Source organism: Prunus avium, chromosome 2 (genome assembly GCF_965620075.1).
Source record: "Prunus avium chromosome 2, drPruAviu1.hap1.1, whole genome shotgun sequence".
NCBI classification, from domain to species: Eukaryota; Viridiplantae; Streptophyta; class Magnoliopsida; order Rosales; family Rosaceae; genus Prunus; species Prunus avium.
In genome coordinates this window covers 3,715,290-3,729,686 of record NC_142285.1, presented here as the reverse complement: position 1 = coordinate 3,729,686, position 14,397 = coordinate 3,715,290, and the positions used below count along the sequence as shown (strand labels likewise).

Genomic DNA, 14,397 nt, shown 5'->3' with positions numbered 1-14,397 from the left:
TGGGAGCTTAGCGGTTTGCATAGCATACACAGGGATTGCAGCAGTTACCGCTTGGATCAGCGTAGCTCTTCCTGCCAAGGACAGAAGGTTGCTCTTCCAAGAGGCCAGTCTCTGATGGACCTTATCCACCAACTTCCTATGAGTGTTGCGGGAGACTCTTGAGTGGAGAAGAGGCATCCCTAGATATTGACCAAGGTTTTCAGTGAGGGGAGAGCCACAGATGCAACTAATTTCAGTAGCCAACGCAATACTGGTGTTGGGAGAGCAGTAGATAGTAGACTTGTCAAAGTTAACAGTTTGCCCAGAGGCTCTGCAAAAATTCTCAAGGCAATCTTTCATCACTCTAGCTTGCTGGGTGCTTGCTTCAGTAAATAAAATCAAGTCATCAACAAAAAAGAGGTGGGAGACAAGAGGACCGGATTGAGAACTTTTCACAGGCTTCCACTTCTTCCTCCGAACAGAGTCAAAAATGATGTGGGAGAGTTTCTCAATGCACAGGACAAAAAGATATGGGGAGAGGGGATCCCCTTGTCTAATGCCGCTGGTGGGAGTGAATCTGTCAGTGAGCTCCCCATTGACACACACTTGATATCTTACAGTGGAAACACAAGACATAATCAAATGGCTAAACATGGGAGGAAGCCCAATTTCATTGAGAACAACCCTGATAAAATTCCAGTTTAGTCTGTCATAGGCCTTAGATAAGTCAACCTTCCATGCTATGAAGCCCTTTCTCCCCTTAGAGTTCTTGAATTTGTGCATGAGCTCTTGAGCTACAAGAATATTGTCAGTAATTTGTCTACCCGGAACAAAGCTAACCTGATTGGGGCTTATCAGGGTGGACATCAGAGGCCTTAAACGAGCAACAATGATTTTGGACAGGACCTTGTAGAGGGTGCAGCATAAACTTATGGGGCGGAACTGGGCCATTGGTTGAGGGCTGGCCACTTTAGGGACCAGAGTTATCAGAGTATCATTCAGCCCTTCAGCCACATGACAGTCTGCAAAGGCTTTGGAGACCATATCAATAATATCTTTTCCACATAATTCCCAGTACATTTGATAGAAGCTTGCAGGGAAGCCGTCAGCACTAGGGGCTTTTAGACTGCCAATATTAAAAAGGATGTCCTTAACTTCCACAGCATCAACATCTCTCGTGAGGAGGTTAAGATCCACACTAGCAATAGTAGGAAAAAGATTAGGAATATGCAGGTCGCATTGCACATCCTGGGTCTGGGTGAACAGATTGGAGAAGTATCGGGCAGCTAAAGCCTTGATATCATCAGCATTTTCAACCCAATCACCATTATCATTTTTCAGTCTTTCAATTCTGTTCTTTCTCCTCCTTATAATTGTAGTCATGTGGAAGAAATTAGTGTTCCTATCCCCATTTTGTAGCCACTGTATTCTGGATTTTTGGCGCCAAAAAACAGATTCATACTCAAGTAAGGTGTTGTACTCATCCACTAGGGAGCTTTCCAGCTGCTGAAGAAACCTGTTTGAGCCCGAACATAGCACCTTTTGGATGCCATTGATTCTAGCTAGGAGTCTCTCTTTCCGTTGTTTTAGATGACCAAAGATCTGGATGTTCCAAAGCTTAAGGGGTTCCACCAACCCATAAGATTTCACCCATACTGGGCCAGAGAGCTGTTGCCATTTTTGGGTTATAAAGTCCTTGAACCCCTCATGCTTAAGCCACATAGCCTCAAACCGGAAGGGCCGATTAGCTGGGGAAGAAGCAAAACCAGATTTTAAGCATAGCTTGATAGGGTTGTGGTCAGACTTAGTCCGAGGTAAATGCTTAACATGGGCCTCTGAAAATAGACTTCTCCACCCCATATTGCAGATAGCTCTATCAAGACGTTCGAAAACCCGCTTATTTGTCCAAGTGTACTTAGGACCATAAAAGCCAAGATCAACCATGGCATTATTGTCAAACCACTTTCTGAAACCTTTCTGTCTGATGTTCAGGGCACCGCCTAGTTTGTCCTCAACATGTAGCAGTTCATTAAAGTCTCCAGCAAGGACCCATGGCAGTTGATGACAGCTACTTACAAAATCAAGATACTCCCATAGTTTTTCTCTTTTAGGACCACAGGGGCTAGCATAAATAGTAGTAAGAAGCCAAGGGTTTTTCCCGGGACTAGTCACGCAAGCTGTAATAGATTGGTCAGTTGTGCCAAGGATTTCAAGATGAACAGTTGTATCCTTCCATAAAAGCCAAAGGCCACCAGAAAAGCCAACAGCGTCAACAATCTCATAGCAAGGGAAACCAAGAGACTGCACTGTATCGGCTGCTTTCTTTCCGCTGATTCGAGGCTCACAGAGAAAAAGGATATCAACATTGTGATTGTGGGTTAATTCCATCACGGTGGGTCTGAATTTGGTGCTGGCAGCACCTCGAACGTTCCAACAGATAATAATCATTAAAAGAGGAGGGCAGAAAAGGGAGAACTTGCAAGGCTAATCCCTTGGCGCTTCCACGTTGGCAGCTTGGGCTTGGCCTTCCATAAGGTCCATTTCTTGATCTAGGGAGGTTTCCTCATGAGGATCAGGGATCGAAGTGTTGGCATCCATGTAGGTGTCAGGCTCTTTCCCAATCTCTTCATTGCTGCCATCTATGTTGGGGGGTTCGTGACCAAAAATATACAACCTTTTTTCTTTATACGTGTTTTGTCCACTGACCCAGTTGGATAACTGGGCATTAATTGAGATCTTATTTAAGGCTGGCCTTCCTCCAATCACTGATTTTCCAGTAGAAAACCCAGCTTTAGAGGTTGAGCAACTCGGGGGTTCCTCATGTTTTGAACCCAGGCTCATGGCACTCTGCTTCTAGACTGGCAAGTTTGAAATTTCATTCAGCACTGATCTAGTACCAGACTTGGCGACCTTGGATTTTGTCCAAACTTTCTTCCCAGGATTAGCCGTCCATTTTGAGGTATCTGTAATAAATGGCTGTTTCTGGCTGGCATTCCTAGCATCTCCTACAGCATCACACTCTGTATTGCCATCCATTTCTCTTAAGGCTTCAAATCTGGACCCATGACCTTTGCCTCCTGAGGGCCTGTCTTGTCCTTCCGTAGCTCTCGCTTTAGGTTTCCTTCTTGGGGGCACGTTCATCCATGGCCCTCTCAGCCCTTCGATTTCTGCCATAGATTTCTCATTTATCAGGTTGTCCCATAGCTTCCGCATCAGCTGTACTTGGAGATTTATTATTTTTCCCCGCAGGATCTGTCTTGAGGCTACAAGCCTCTTTCTTGTGTCCATAGTGCCCACACAAGTAGCAGATTTCTGGGAGGCCCTCGTACTCAATGTTATACCAAACATGGTTAATCTGAACAAAGGCATCTAAGGGTTTGGTCAGATCGAGTTCCACACATAGTCTGGCGAATTTTCCCCTGTTCTGAGCAGTGGTGAGGGCATCAATCTTCAGGAGTTTCCCTAGCAGGTTTCCAATCCGTTTCAATGCCCAAATATCAAAACATTCTAATTGTATAGCTGAGACACGGATCCAAGCTGCCATTCTAGTAATGTGGGCAGTTGCTGGGCAGAACCCAGGACGCCACTTTTGCATCACTAGATACTGACCTGATATTATCCACGGTCCTCCTGTAAGAACAAAGTTAAGATCTTCCTCCAGATCAAATTTGGCAACAAACTAGTCATTCACAAGATCAATTAATTTCCATCCCCCCTTCAGGTTCCATTTCTGTTGTAGGCGGGCATGGAGGAAATTGTAGGTGTGAGGTCTGCCAAGGAGTTTGATAATGAGCGCATTTTGCCATGGCTCACATAGGCGAGACATAGCTTTTTCAGAGAACTGTATGCAAGGGCCACACTCTTCGCGAGAGGTCACCACATCCTCCTCATCATTCAGATCTGCATAGTCCGTCTCCAAAGAGTTCACGTCAACCCCGAGGTTCTTTGCCATGGTCATCTTATTCATGAGTTTATCCTTGAAGATGCAAGAGAAGGTAGGGGGATTTGGTAGCTGGGCTGGTTCAGTAGGAGCTGGCGACTGCTGTGTGCACTCCATCTCACAATCTGCAGCAGACTCAGTGGATGCTCTGCTTCTCTTGGTCAACCGGGCATTTAGAGGGGTAGCTCCAAGTTAGCCCTCTTCCATGTCCCCACAAAGGCAGGCCACTGGGCCGACGACGTTGGTCAGTCTGGTCTGGGCAAACTCAAAGTTTCGTGGCGGCTAGGTCTTTTGCAAGAAGAGTGCCTTTTTGATTTTTTTTCTTTTGAAGCCCACACCTCTTTAGTTTATTTCTTTCTTGGATTCCTATGCTGCCAGTGCCATGCGTTATGTTTTTATTTTATTTGCTCTCTTGTTCTACTCTTTCTTTTGACAAGATTGCTTACTGCAACACATCTTTCATTAAAATATATATATATATATATATATATATATATATTTCTGTCCTATCTTTTTATTGTCGTTTTTTCCTTTTGTCTGTTTGTCGACTGCGTGACCGTTCTCTCTTTCTTGCTGCATTAAATCTCACTTGCCACCACCATCATATCGTCTTTCATAGCCTGCAAACAAAGCCACACTGAAGACAAAATGAAAAGAGAACAAGTTTCCAACCAAGAATGCTGGCTTAGCAGAGAGAATGCTATCTTCATGTTGTGAGGATGCTTCACAAGTGTCTATTGGAGAGATTAAACCAACAGATGGTTCTTGTTCCTTGCAATTGAAGCGGCCTTCTAAATCAAGAACACCACCTGGTTTCTGGAATTTCCTTGAACGATATGGTTTTCGTTATGGTGATGGCCACATACGAACTTTGCTTCCTTGTGAGGTGATGGAGATGCTGAAAAGAATCCATCAAGAGACCAGGAAGAAACTTTCTGCTAAAGGCTATTTTCCTCAAGATGGATACATCTTGTCTCAAATACCTGTCCCTCCAAACTGTTTGTCTGTGCCTGAAATTTCCGATGGTGTTAGTGTTATGTCTGCGGATCCTTCAATATCAATGCTTAAAAAAAAAAAAAAAACTCTTATGTTTTCCCACACAACATCTCAACACATCTGGAAACAGCAACGCAAGCTTTGCAGCTAATTTCTAACCCAAGCAACTCGGGGGCTTCCTGCCAAACAAAATCAGAGAAAGGAAGAAAGTCATGCCAAGCAAATCTAACAAAAGGAAGAGTCAAATGCAAATCCAAATGACTTGGGAGCTTCCTACCAAGCAAAATCAGAGAAGGAAGAAAGTCGTGCCAAGCAAATCTATTAAAAAAAATATTAATAGGAGTGTATACAACTCTTCAAGCAAATCCAAGCTATATACTTTCATCCTTCACTATTTCCGGAAGAAGGTAGTTGGTGCTGGAAGGAGGGAAATTGGTGCTGGAAAGGGGAAATTAGTGCTGAAAAGGGAAATTGATGCTGGAAAGGGAAATTGGTGCTGGAAAGAGGAAATTGTTGCAGGAAAGAGGAAATTGATGCTGGAAAGGGAAATTGGTGCTGGAAATAGGGAAGCATAATTTGCAGGCAACAAAAAATCCACTTTCATGCTATCAAACTCACGGCGAATTAAATTTCTCATGCTTTGGAGCTTCTCAACAAAAGAATACGTTAGCCAAAATCAAGCACCGGAAAGGTTCTCATAAACAAAGGGAGGCGCCGGAAGCATAAATTTCCCCAATCAAGTCATAATTTTCCCAGTCAAGTCAAGGTGCAAGCGACCAACACTCACCTTCATGCTATCAAGTTAATAGCAAATTCACAGGGCATAATACCAATCCACATGCCAAGCAATTACATTCCATTAAGGTATTCCAAGCAATTTATGCCTTTCAAGCAAATTGACGAATTCATGCTCTCGCAACAATACCATTCAACATCATGTTACAACAATATCGCTCAAAATCATGTTTTAGAAATATCCAGAGCACTCAATGCCAAGATAAAGGAGATGCTCAATTCTCAAAATTCAAAGCAACATGCCAAGCAAGATAGATACATGAGGTCATTCGGTGGGGGAGAATTCCTTGCTGAGAACTAGAGAAAGCCCAAATACCCAAATTTCTGGAGTAGTAGCGGTTGTTCGTTACACTCTACAAGTTTCCAGCACCTTCAAGTCCTCCAGCTATAAGAAAAGCATTTCAAGCAGTGTTATAAGCATTTCCAGCAGCTATGAACTATAAACACGCAATTTACTCACGAAAAGGCTAAATCATGCACATATGGCTAGACATAAATGACCCAACCATGCCAAATTCAAAGCAGCCATGCAGACAAATTATCCGGGCCAACTATCAGGATTATTCATATACGACCAAGACATGCCATTTCATCATATATATTCACCATCATTCAAGTTGTTGTAGTGCCAAGGCAACCAAAGAAGGAGGCCCTCCCCATTTTGAAGCAAGCTCCTGGAAAAATAAATAAATAAATAAATAAATGCAGGACAGCAAGCAAGCAAGCAGAACAAACACAATCAGCCCTGCAAAGATAAAAGAGACAAGCCTGCAGAGCAACTTCTTCAAATTCCAAAATCTGGAAATTCACATAAAGCAGCCAAGCTAAATCCTACAATGGCGTAGGAAAGCAAATTAGTGAATGAGGCCAATGCTCAATGCAAAAACATGTCAAGCAAAAGTTATACACAAGCTTTCCAACCATTCTAGCTGGAACATCCAGACTTTGGAAAATCACTAGAAATCAAGCTTACAGCCAAAAAATCCCAAACTTTCCAGATCAAAACTAGACACATCAAGCTTCATTTTCGCAAAATTTCATTTCATTTGGTGCTAGGGAAGCATGCCAAACAGATTCCCAAAATAAGCCATGCAGCAGAAACTGCACCATTTCAGCAGCTTAATCCTTACTTTGAAATTTCACCAAATATTCATTTTTGCTTCAAATTCCACAAAACCAATTCCAATGTAACCATCGAGAAATCTACTTTCATGTGTCAAAAGCTCCAGTTCAAATTCAAAGGAAAAAGTTTCGGAAAGTCACAGGACATCCACAGGGTACTTTGAGATTTTTTCACAAACACTTAGCATGCATTAATTAGGAAAGCTTGTGTAGGGTTTGTTCATCACCAAGTTAAAGCCCTCCATCATAAGCTCAAACTCAGGATTCAATGTCTAATTCACGAACTATGGGAAATACAGAGGAACTCAAGCATTCAAGCATGGAAAATAAGCATGCAACAAAGGAATCAACATCAATTGAGGAACATACTTCCGAAAAATGAAGCCGTAGGACATTACAATGGTCGGATGATTCTGAATTTTGGATATGATTTAAACAACACAATTTCAAGCAACTTTCATGAAGATATCGAAATCATCCAAGCAGCAAATATTAAAAAACAAGTGTAGAAAACCGAACATGCAGATGCTCACCAGCCATGAATGAACACAGACATTGTGGAGCAGGTTCAGGCATCCAACAAAATTCAAGAAATTCTGAAATTTTTACAGCCTATAATAATCGAGCAGATGATCAACTTTGGTGAAGAAAGTTTTCTGATATGAGTTTCCAAAATATCACTTCTCCATGCTGAAATTTTGGAGACAATCCCACGTGTGTCTACAATCAGTTTTTCAGTGTGTCTACATATATACAATTTCTGCCTAAGTAAATAGTCTCCAATGGCAGAATCATAAATCCAAGCAAAAGTGGTGGCGGAATTGGAAATCCAGGAAACTTTCATGGCAGAATCGTAAATCCAAGCAAAACTGGTAGAAGAATTGGAAATCTAAGAAAAATTGGTGGCTGAACCGTAAATCCAAGTAAAAGTCATGTCAGAATTCGAAATCTAAGCAAAAGTGGTGACAGAATTGTAGATTCAAGCAAGATTGGTGGCAGATGTAAATACAAGCAAACTCAGTGGCATAATCATAGATTCAGACAAGACGGGGAAGCAATTCTTGGCGATCCGAAGCACTTTCTGCAAAACACCAAAAACAATCCAGATTGTGAAACTTGGAAAATCAAAAAATCATCAACAAATAATGTAGAAGTAAAGAATCAGTGGCATGATCGTGAAGAAAAATCATGCTACCATTGCAACAAGGTCTAGCCCAAGCCACACCATGCAATGACTGAAGCAAATACCAAGAAGCCTATGCTGCAAAAGATTTAAAAGGATTAATATCATTTTTACAAGATATCACAAGCACAACAAGCATACAAAAAAAACACACAAGTCAATGCAATTCTTACAAACCATGCTAAATCAAGCATCTCTAGTCCCTCAAGCAAACGAATCGTGCAAGCTAAGTTATTTCGAGCTAAATAACAAATTCTACCAAGCATTATCTTTTCTAGCATGCCAACTTTTGGTAACTCCAGTAACCTCTGATGTTACAGTGTCTAGGAAAGTTCTTCAAGGCGACACCTTTGGTGTCTAAGAAGATTGGGTTTTAAGTGGGACCATTGTGACCCCTCCAACCTTCCCGGAAAAGACCTGGCTGTGATTTCGAAACAATTAATCGGAAATAACCAGCCATGCCATGCCACTGCCGTTCATTTTGGGCTAGAAATTGATTATTCGGACCATTTCAAAGCTCTTTCATGGCCCCAATAATCAAGGGGGCTAATGTTGAGGCCCAAAATGTTACAAGAAGCCCAAAGATAATTCAAGCCCAATATAACATGTAAAGTTGGTCATGCGTTAATCTCAGCTGTATGTCGGGAATTAATTCATTTAATAAATATAGAAATAGTGTACATGCCATGCTAAGCAAATAATACATTTTCTTATGCTAAACCACCCGACAAGCTTAAGTGGGCCCAAACCACATACATCTCTGGGGCTTGCTGAGCGGGTTGTGGTGTGGATAGTTACAAGGATCCATGAGGCCCATTAAAGGTTCAAAAGAATGGAGGTTTTGGGCTGCTTGGGAGCCCCAAAACCCAAGCCCATTTTCTTGAGCCCGTTGAATGGGTAAGCAGAGAGAACACGGCCAACCTTGCAGCATTAAATCACTGACCCTCTTCTACCAGCATAAAAACCAAAGCTATCACGCGTTTTCCTCGAGCACTTAACCTACCAGCATTAAAGCCCAGCTTTCACTGTCTCAACGATCCTTATTAAAAGCCTTAGACCAACTGCTGCTCCTCGAATGCCTATAAAAGGAGGCCTTAACCAGGAAACCAGGGGGAGGCGGCATGAGCAAGCATATTCTCATTGCTGCCGGAAATCACCCAACTTCAGCCATTCCAAACCTAGAAACAAGCCCCAGCTATCCCAAGCTCAAATATACCAAACCAAGTAGAGGCAAGCTTATCCTCCACTTTCCAGAAAACCCATTGCTGTAAACACACAAAGCCCAAGCCTTCCTCCATCATCACTCTCTAATTTATCATAACTCAATTTTATGCAAGAATATGTTAGAAATGTGCCCTAAGAGCCAATACATTTGATGTGATCTCCTTAGAATACATTTCATATATGATATATAAAGGGCAAACTTAATTTGTTATCTTTTACATCGAGGAAAGAAACAAATGTCCAGGGTATGCTAAATAAGAGATAAAGTAATCTAAAGAAGATTAGATTCGGGAGACCTTTAATCTCTAACTGTAGCATCCCAAAATGTTCCTAATCATAGGTTATCAAATGGGCATTGATAAACCGTCAAGATTAGCGCATATTATGTATGCTCAATTGGGAGGATGGTTAGTCTCAAACCATTTGTGTAGTTGACACTAATACAAGTATGTGGGTGCTCATTAGTGAATGAGTACACTGAACGCGATCAACCGTAGTTCTCATATGGAGTATTTATCTACATGTCAAATGAGAACTCATAGTTGCAATAATGCAAATTAGTCCTTAGACCTGAGGCATCATGGTTGTCCTGTGATGCGTTATTGATCTTTGATAGCTCTTAAAGGCAAGCCGTAAAAGATTTGTCTTAAGTGTTGTTGGGATCTCTTAATTCATCATAGGGGCATGTGAATGTACAATAAGGAATCTCTACTTTCGATAAAGAAGGAGAATGTTTCAAGATGTGATTCAGTAAATCTTTGGCCAAAGTATTTTGAGCTTGATTTAGAAAGTTGTTCTTAATCATGTTCTTTTGAATCACATGAGGTTATAAATCATATTAGGGGTTTGACATAAACAATTCGTACCCTAATAATATGATTTGAAACATTGTATAAGAGAAGGACCGTATTGCATTGTAATTCCAACTGAATAGGTTCTTCATCTATTCTGGTTAGCTTGGGTAGCCTTGATATATTGCTAGATGTCACTCTTGACTTGTGGAAGTCCTAGGATTGATTGTGATCGATCCAAATAAAGGAAGAATTAAAAAGGGGTTTTAATTCTAGTTGGTTAGAAAGAGTTCTAATATTTTCCCACTGCCTTGCTAATTAGAACCTAATGGATCGCACACCTTAAATGGTTAACTTTGAGTAATACAAATGAGAATGAGGAAATCAATTTGATTGATTTGATGTGGATGATTTACAACGTGTAAAAACATATTTGGGCCTCGGTAATAGTTAACGGGAAGCCCAAATGGTTGGGTATCAAGCCCAAGGGCTTAAGACAACTAAATATTATGGTTTAAGTGTCATAAGGCCCAATTTTGGAAGCCCAATGGGGTTTGGCCGAAAATGCTTAAGTGAATGTGTATGGGAATTGTTTCCATAAGCTCATTTGACACACAAACACAATCCAACATCAACCAAATAGGTTTGGGAGAGAAAAAGAGAGAGAAAGAGAGTTTTCAAGAGTGAAACACTTTCATTTTTCAAAGTGGTTTAGATTGAAACCAATCTTGAGAATCTTGCACTAGCATCCAAGTATTCTCAAGATACTTCTTCTCATCTCAAGGTTCCATTGGTGTGGAGACTTAGAGGCCATATACTTTTGTGGCTCACATGGAGGAGAAAGATCAAGGAGCAAAGATCAAAGATCAAAGAAGAGATCAACAAAGAGGAAATCATCAAGAGAAGACCAAACACAAATTGGTTCATATAATTGCTTCAAGGGTAATTAGATCTTATCATTTCTCTTGAATTTTCATTTATGAAAAACATATCAATGTTCATGACTTAAGATACTTGGAAGAAGTTTTGTTTTTGAATTTAAACAACCACCATAGACTTCCGTTGCGATTAATTTGATTAAATGCATGTTTAATATTCAAATGAACTTTGGAAAAATGTTTTGAAAATCCTACAGAATAAACACTGTGTTCCATTCCAGGGATGTTTTCAGGGATGGAATTTTTCAGTTCTTGCAAGGCAGTATTCCATTCATGCTTGCCATTACTTGGTAGAAGAGCTTTCCCAACAGTTATGATAGCAATGGGTAAACCTTTGCATTCATCAACAATCAATTTTGCAACATGAGACAAATCAAGATTATTGTCCAAGGATTCACCTACAGTCGCCTTGAAAAGCTCCCATGCTTCTTCTTTATTTAAGGCTTGGACTCTAAAAATGTCATCTTTACAACTCATTACTTTACAAACTTCTTCATTTTGAGATGTCAACAAAATTTTGCACCCTTCATGATCACCAAAAGGGATTCCTACATCCTGTAATTTAAGCTCTGACCAAACATCATCCAATATAATCAGGATTCTTTTACTCTGCTTGATTCTCTCATGTAGCCTTGGTGCTCTTCTAGATTCACTTTCCTCGAAAAATTTCATACCCAGTGAGTCTGCAATGTCAGTTTGAATTGTCCTAATGTTTACAGTTGCGAAGACAGTTGCCATCACAACATCATCAAATAGACTCGTTCCTTCTAATCTCTTGATGATTTCTCTCACCATTGTGGTTTTACCCACACCTCCCATCCCTCAAATCCCAATTATTCTTGTCTTTTCATTCCTCAAAGCACTAAGCACATCATTCATGACATCTTTTCTGGATTCAAAACCCTTAAAACCTTCACTAGAGATTATTAACACTAGCTGTTGAGGATTGGCAACATTATTGCTCAGTTCTTCGTCTAGTTTGAGATCAAGTACACGCTGAGCAATCTTCTTGGCTTCCCTACTTAGAGAATACCGAGATTTCAAACTTGGGCACCACGTTTGCACGTTGAGTTTTGTTTGAAGTTCTTCCGCTTCATGAAATATTTTGCTTACATCCTCCAGCCAGCTCTGAACTTGATCTTTGATGGTTGCACCATGCCTTATTGCAGCATCCACAGATCTTTGAACATCATTTTTCTTGTCATTAAGCTTTTTAAGTGCATCCCTCAGACTTTCTATGTTAGAATCATAGTAAATTAGATAGCTGAGTTGTCTCCCAATTAGTGCCACTGGTTCCTCTCCAAGTTGAGATGCAATTGAAGTAACAATCTCTACCATTTTCTGTTGCCTTTTTATATAAAGCTGCCAAAGACTAAGGAAATTCTCAAACCAAATGAAACTGTTGCAAGCGACTCCACACCTACAATTTTTATTATGAAAAAGTAAGGTAAACCAACCAAAACCCCACCAATCAAGCCTCATAACATTTTCAACCAAAAAAAAAAAAGAAAAGTCTCATAACATTAAAAAAAAAAAAAAAAGTATTGTCATAGTAACAAGAACAAACAGTACACGTTGCACACTTAAAAATTTGGGTCGAATTCCAACTCATTATTTATAGATACTAGTCATTGATTTTATTGTTATCCTTCATCATACCCGTGAGTTGTGGTCTAGTGGTTGGGGAACCGCCTGTTTTGGGTTCGAAACTCACTGAGGTACCTATCTAGCAATTATTGCTGGAGTATACTTGCCCACCAAAGATTGTAGGGTTCGGCGGATGGGCCCCAGTTTGGGAGCTGAGTCAGCAAAGCTGAAAGTGGAGTTCTGGGTTGTCAAAAAAAAAAAAGACCAAGGAAATTCTCAAACGCAAAAATGCAAGTGGTTCAACGGAAAATTCTACAATTTTAATTATGAAAAAGTCAAAGGTAAACCAATCAAAAACCCAACCAAACAAATCTCATAGCAATTCTAACTCATAATCTATAAACACTCTCCAAAAAACTTCTCAAGACACCCAACCATCACACCCACACCCACACCCACAGCCGCTATCTCTTTCTCTCTTATTTCTGTTTCTCAATTCCTACTTTGACAAACACGTTTGCCAAACACCCACAGCCCACTCCTTGATTTGCTCAAGGTAATGGAATTCTTAGATCTCTCAATCATCCCATCATCAGTGGATTCATATGATATGCAACCGACGAGATGCTCTGTTTCAATTTAATTTGAAATCCTCCCATCTAATTTCAGGTTGTTTCATGGATGGTGATTGTTGGAAGTTTGAAAGCAAATGTAGTCCCACATTGGAGAAACCAAAAGGTTTCTCATGCTTTATAAGCATGAAACCTTTACACCAATTAAATAAGAAATTGGTGGTATGATGGGCTTGGATGGTTGGCTTGCATGATGGGCTTGATTAATAATAATATTTAATTAATCAAGACTTGGGCCTTGGCCATCCTGGGAGATAGACGCTTGTTGAACTTCAAGCACTGAGAGGAGGCGAAATTCTGTCTTTAGGACATTGCGAAATACGCAAGCCTCTATCTACAATAAAAGTCAGTTTCCTGTATTTACTTTGTTTATACGTTTATATTGATTTTTGTAGTTTGTTGTTCTCTACAATATTGAATAATAAATTATCGTTGTCATCTTATATTATAAGTCATTTATTGATTTTTCCTAACAATCTAAAGACAGAATACTCTTACAATGGGAGAATCTGCAAGTGGCTTGAAGGTGACTGATATAGTCAATGTCAATGGCGTCAAAACTCATGTTAAGGAACCAGAGATGTTCAAAGGGGTGGATTTCAAACGCTGGCAACAGAAAATGCTGTTTTACTTGACAACACTGAACTTGGCTCATGTAGTCAAAGAGGAAGTTCCTGTGGCAACAGAGAATCCGATACCTGCAGATAAATTAAATGCTATTGATGCTTGGAAACATTCTGAGTTTCTCTGCAGGAATTATATTCTCAGTTCATTGGATGATACCTTGTATGATGTTTATTCTTCATACAAGACTGCCAAGGATCTGTGGGAGTCTCTCGAAAAGAAGTACGAAACAGAAGTTGCTGGTACAAAGAAATTTGTCATTGGGAAATTTCTGAATTACAAAATGGTGGACTCCAAGTCAGTGGTTAATCAAGTGGAAGAACTTCAGATCATTATGCATGAATTGCACAATGAAAACATGATCATGAACGAGAACTTTCAAGTAGGTTCTATCATAGAGAAGTAGGATCTATCTGAAACACAAGAAATCTGACATGACCCTGGATGATTTGGTTCTGAAACTAAGGGTTGAACAGGATCACAGAATCATTGCGAAAGTGGATGGTGTTTCCTCTGAAGCCAAAGCCAACATTGTTGAAGGCAAAGCCTCTGCTGGAAAGCCAAAATACAATTCCCAGAAATTTAA

General features: G+C 40.3%; 1 protein-coding gene and 1 long non-coding RNA gene across 2 annotated transcripts; both read right to left on the bottom strand.

Annotated features, from left to right (window-relative positions):
* Positions 1 to 5,613: 5,613 nt before the first annotated feature.
* On the bottom strand, positions 5,614 to 7,574 carry LOC110765034 (uncharacterized). The gene is made up of 3 exons (XR_002527975.2): positions 7,366 to 7,574; positions 6,317 to 6,384; positions 5,614 to 6,095 (listed from the first exon to the last, which is right to left on the bottom strand). It is a non-coding gene; the product is annotated as an uncharacterized LOC110765034 (long non-coding RNA).
* A 4,216-nt stretch (positions 7,575 to 11,790) lies between these two features.
* Positions 11,791 to 12,306, bottom strand: LOC148296272 (uncharacterized). The gene has a single exon (XM_088248462.1). It carries the CDS (start codon positions 12,304 to 12,306, stop codon positions 11,791 to 11,793), a length of 516 nt encoding a protein of 171 aa, XP_088104588.1.
* Positions 12,307 to 14,397: the final 2,091 nt, after the last annotated feature.

Excerpts from the sequence above, each read along its gene's own strand:
- LOC148296272 (XM_088248462.1), bottom strand. The coding sequence starts at position 12,306 with ATGGTAGAGATTGTTACTTCAATTGCATCTCAACTTGGAGAGGAACCA.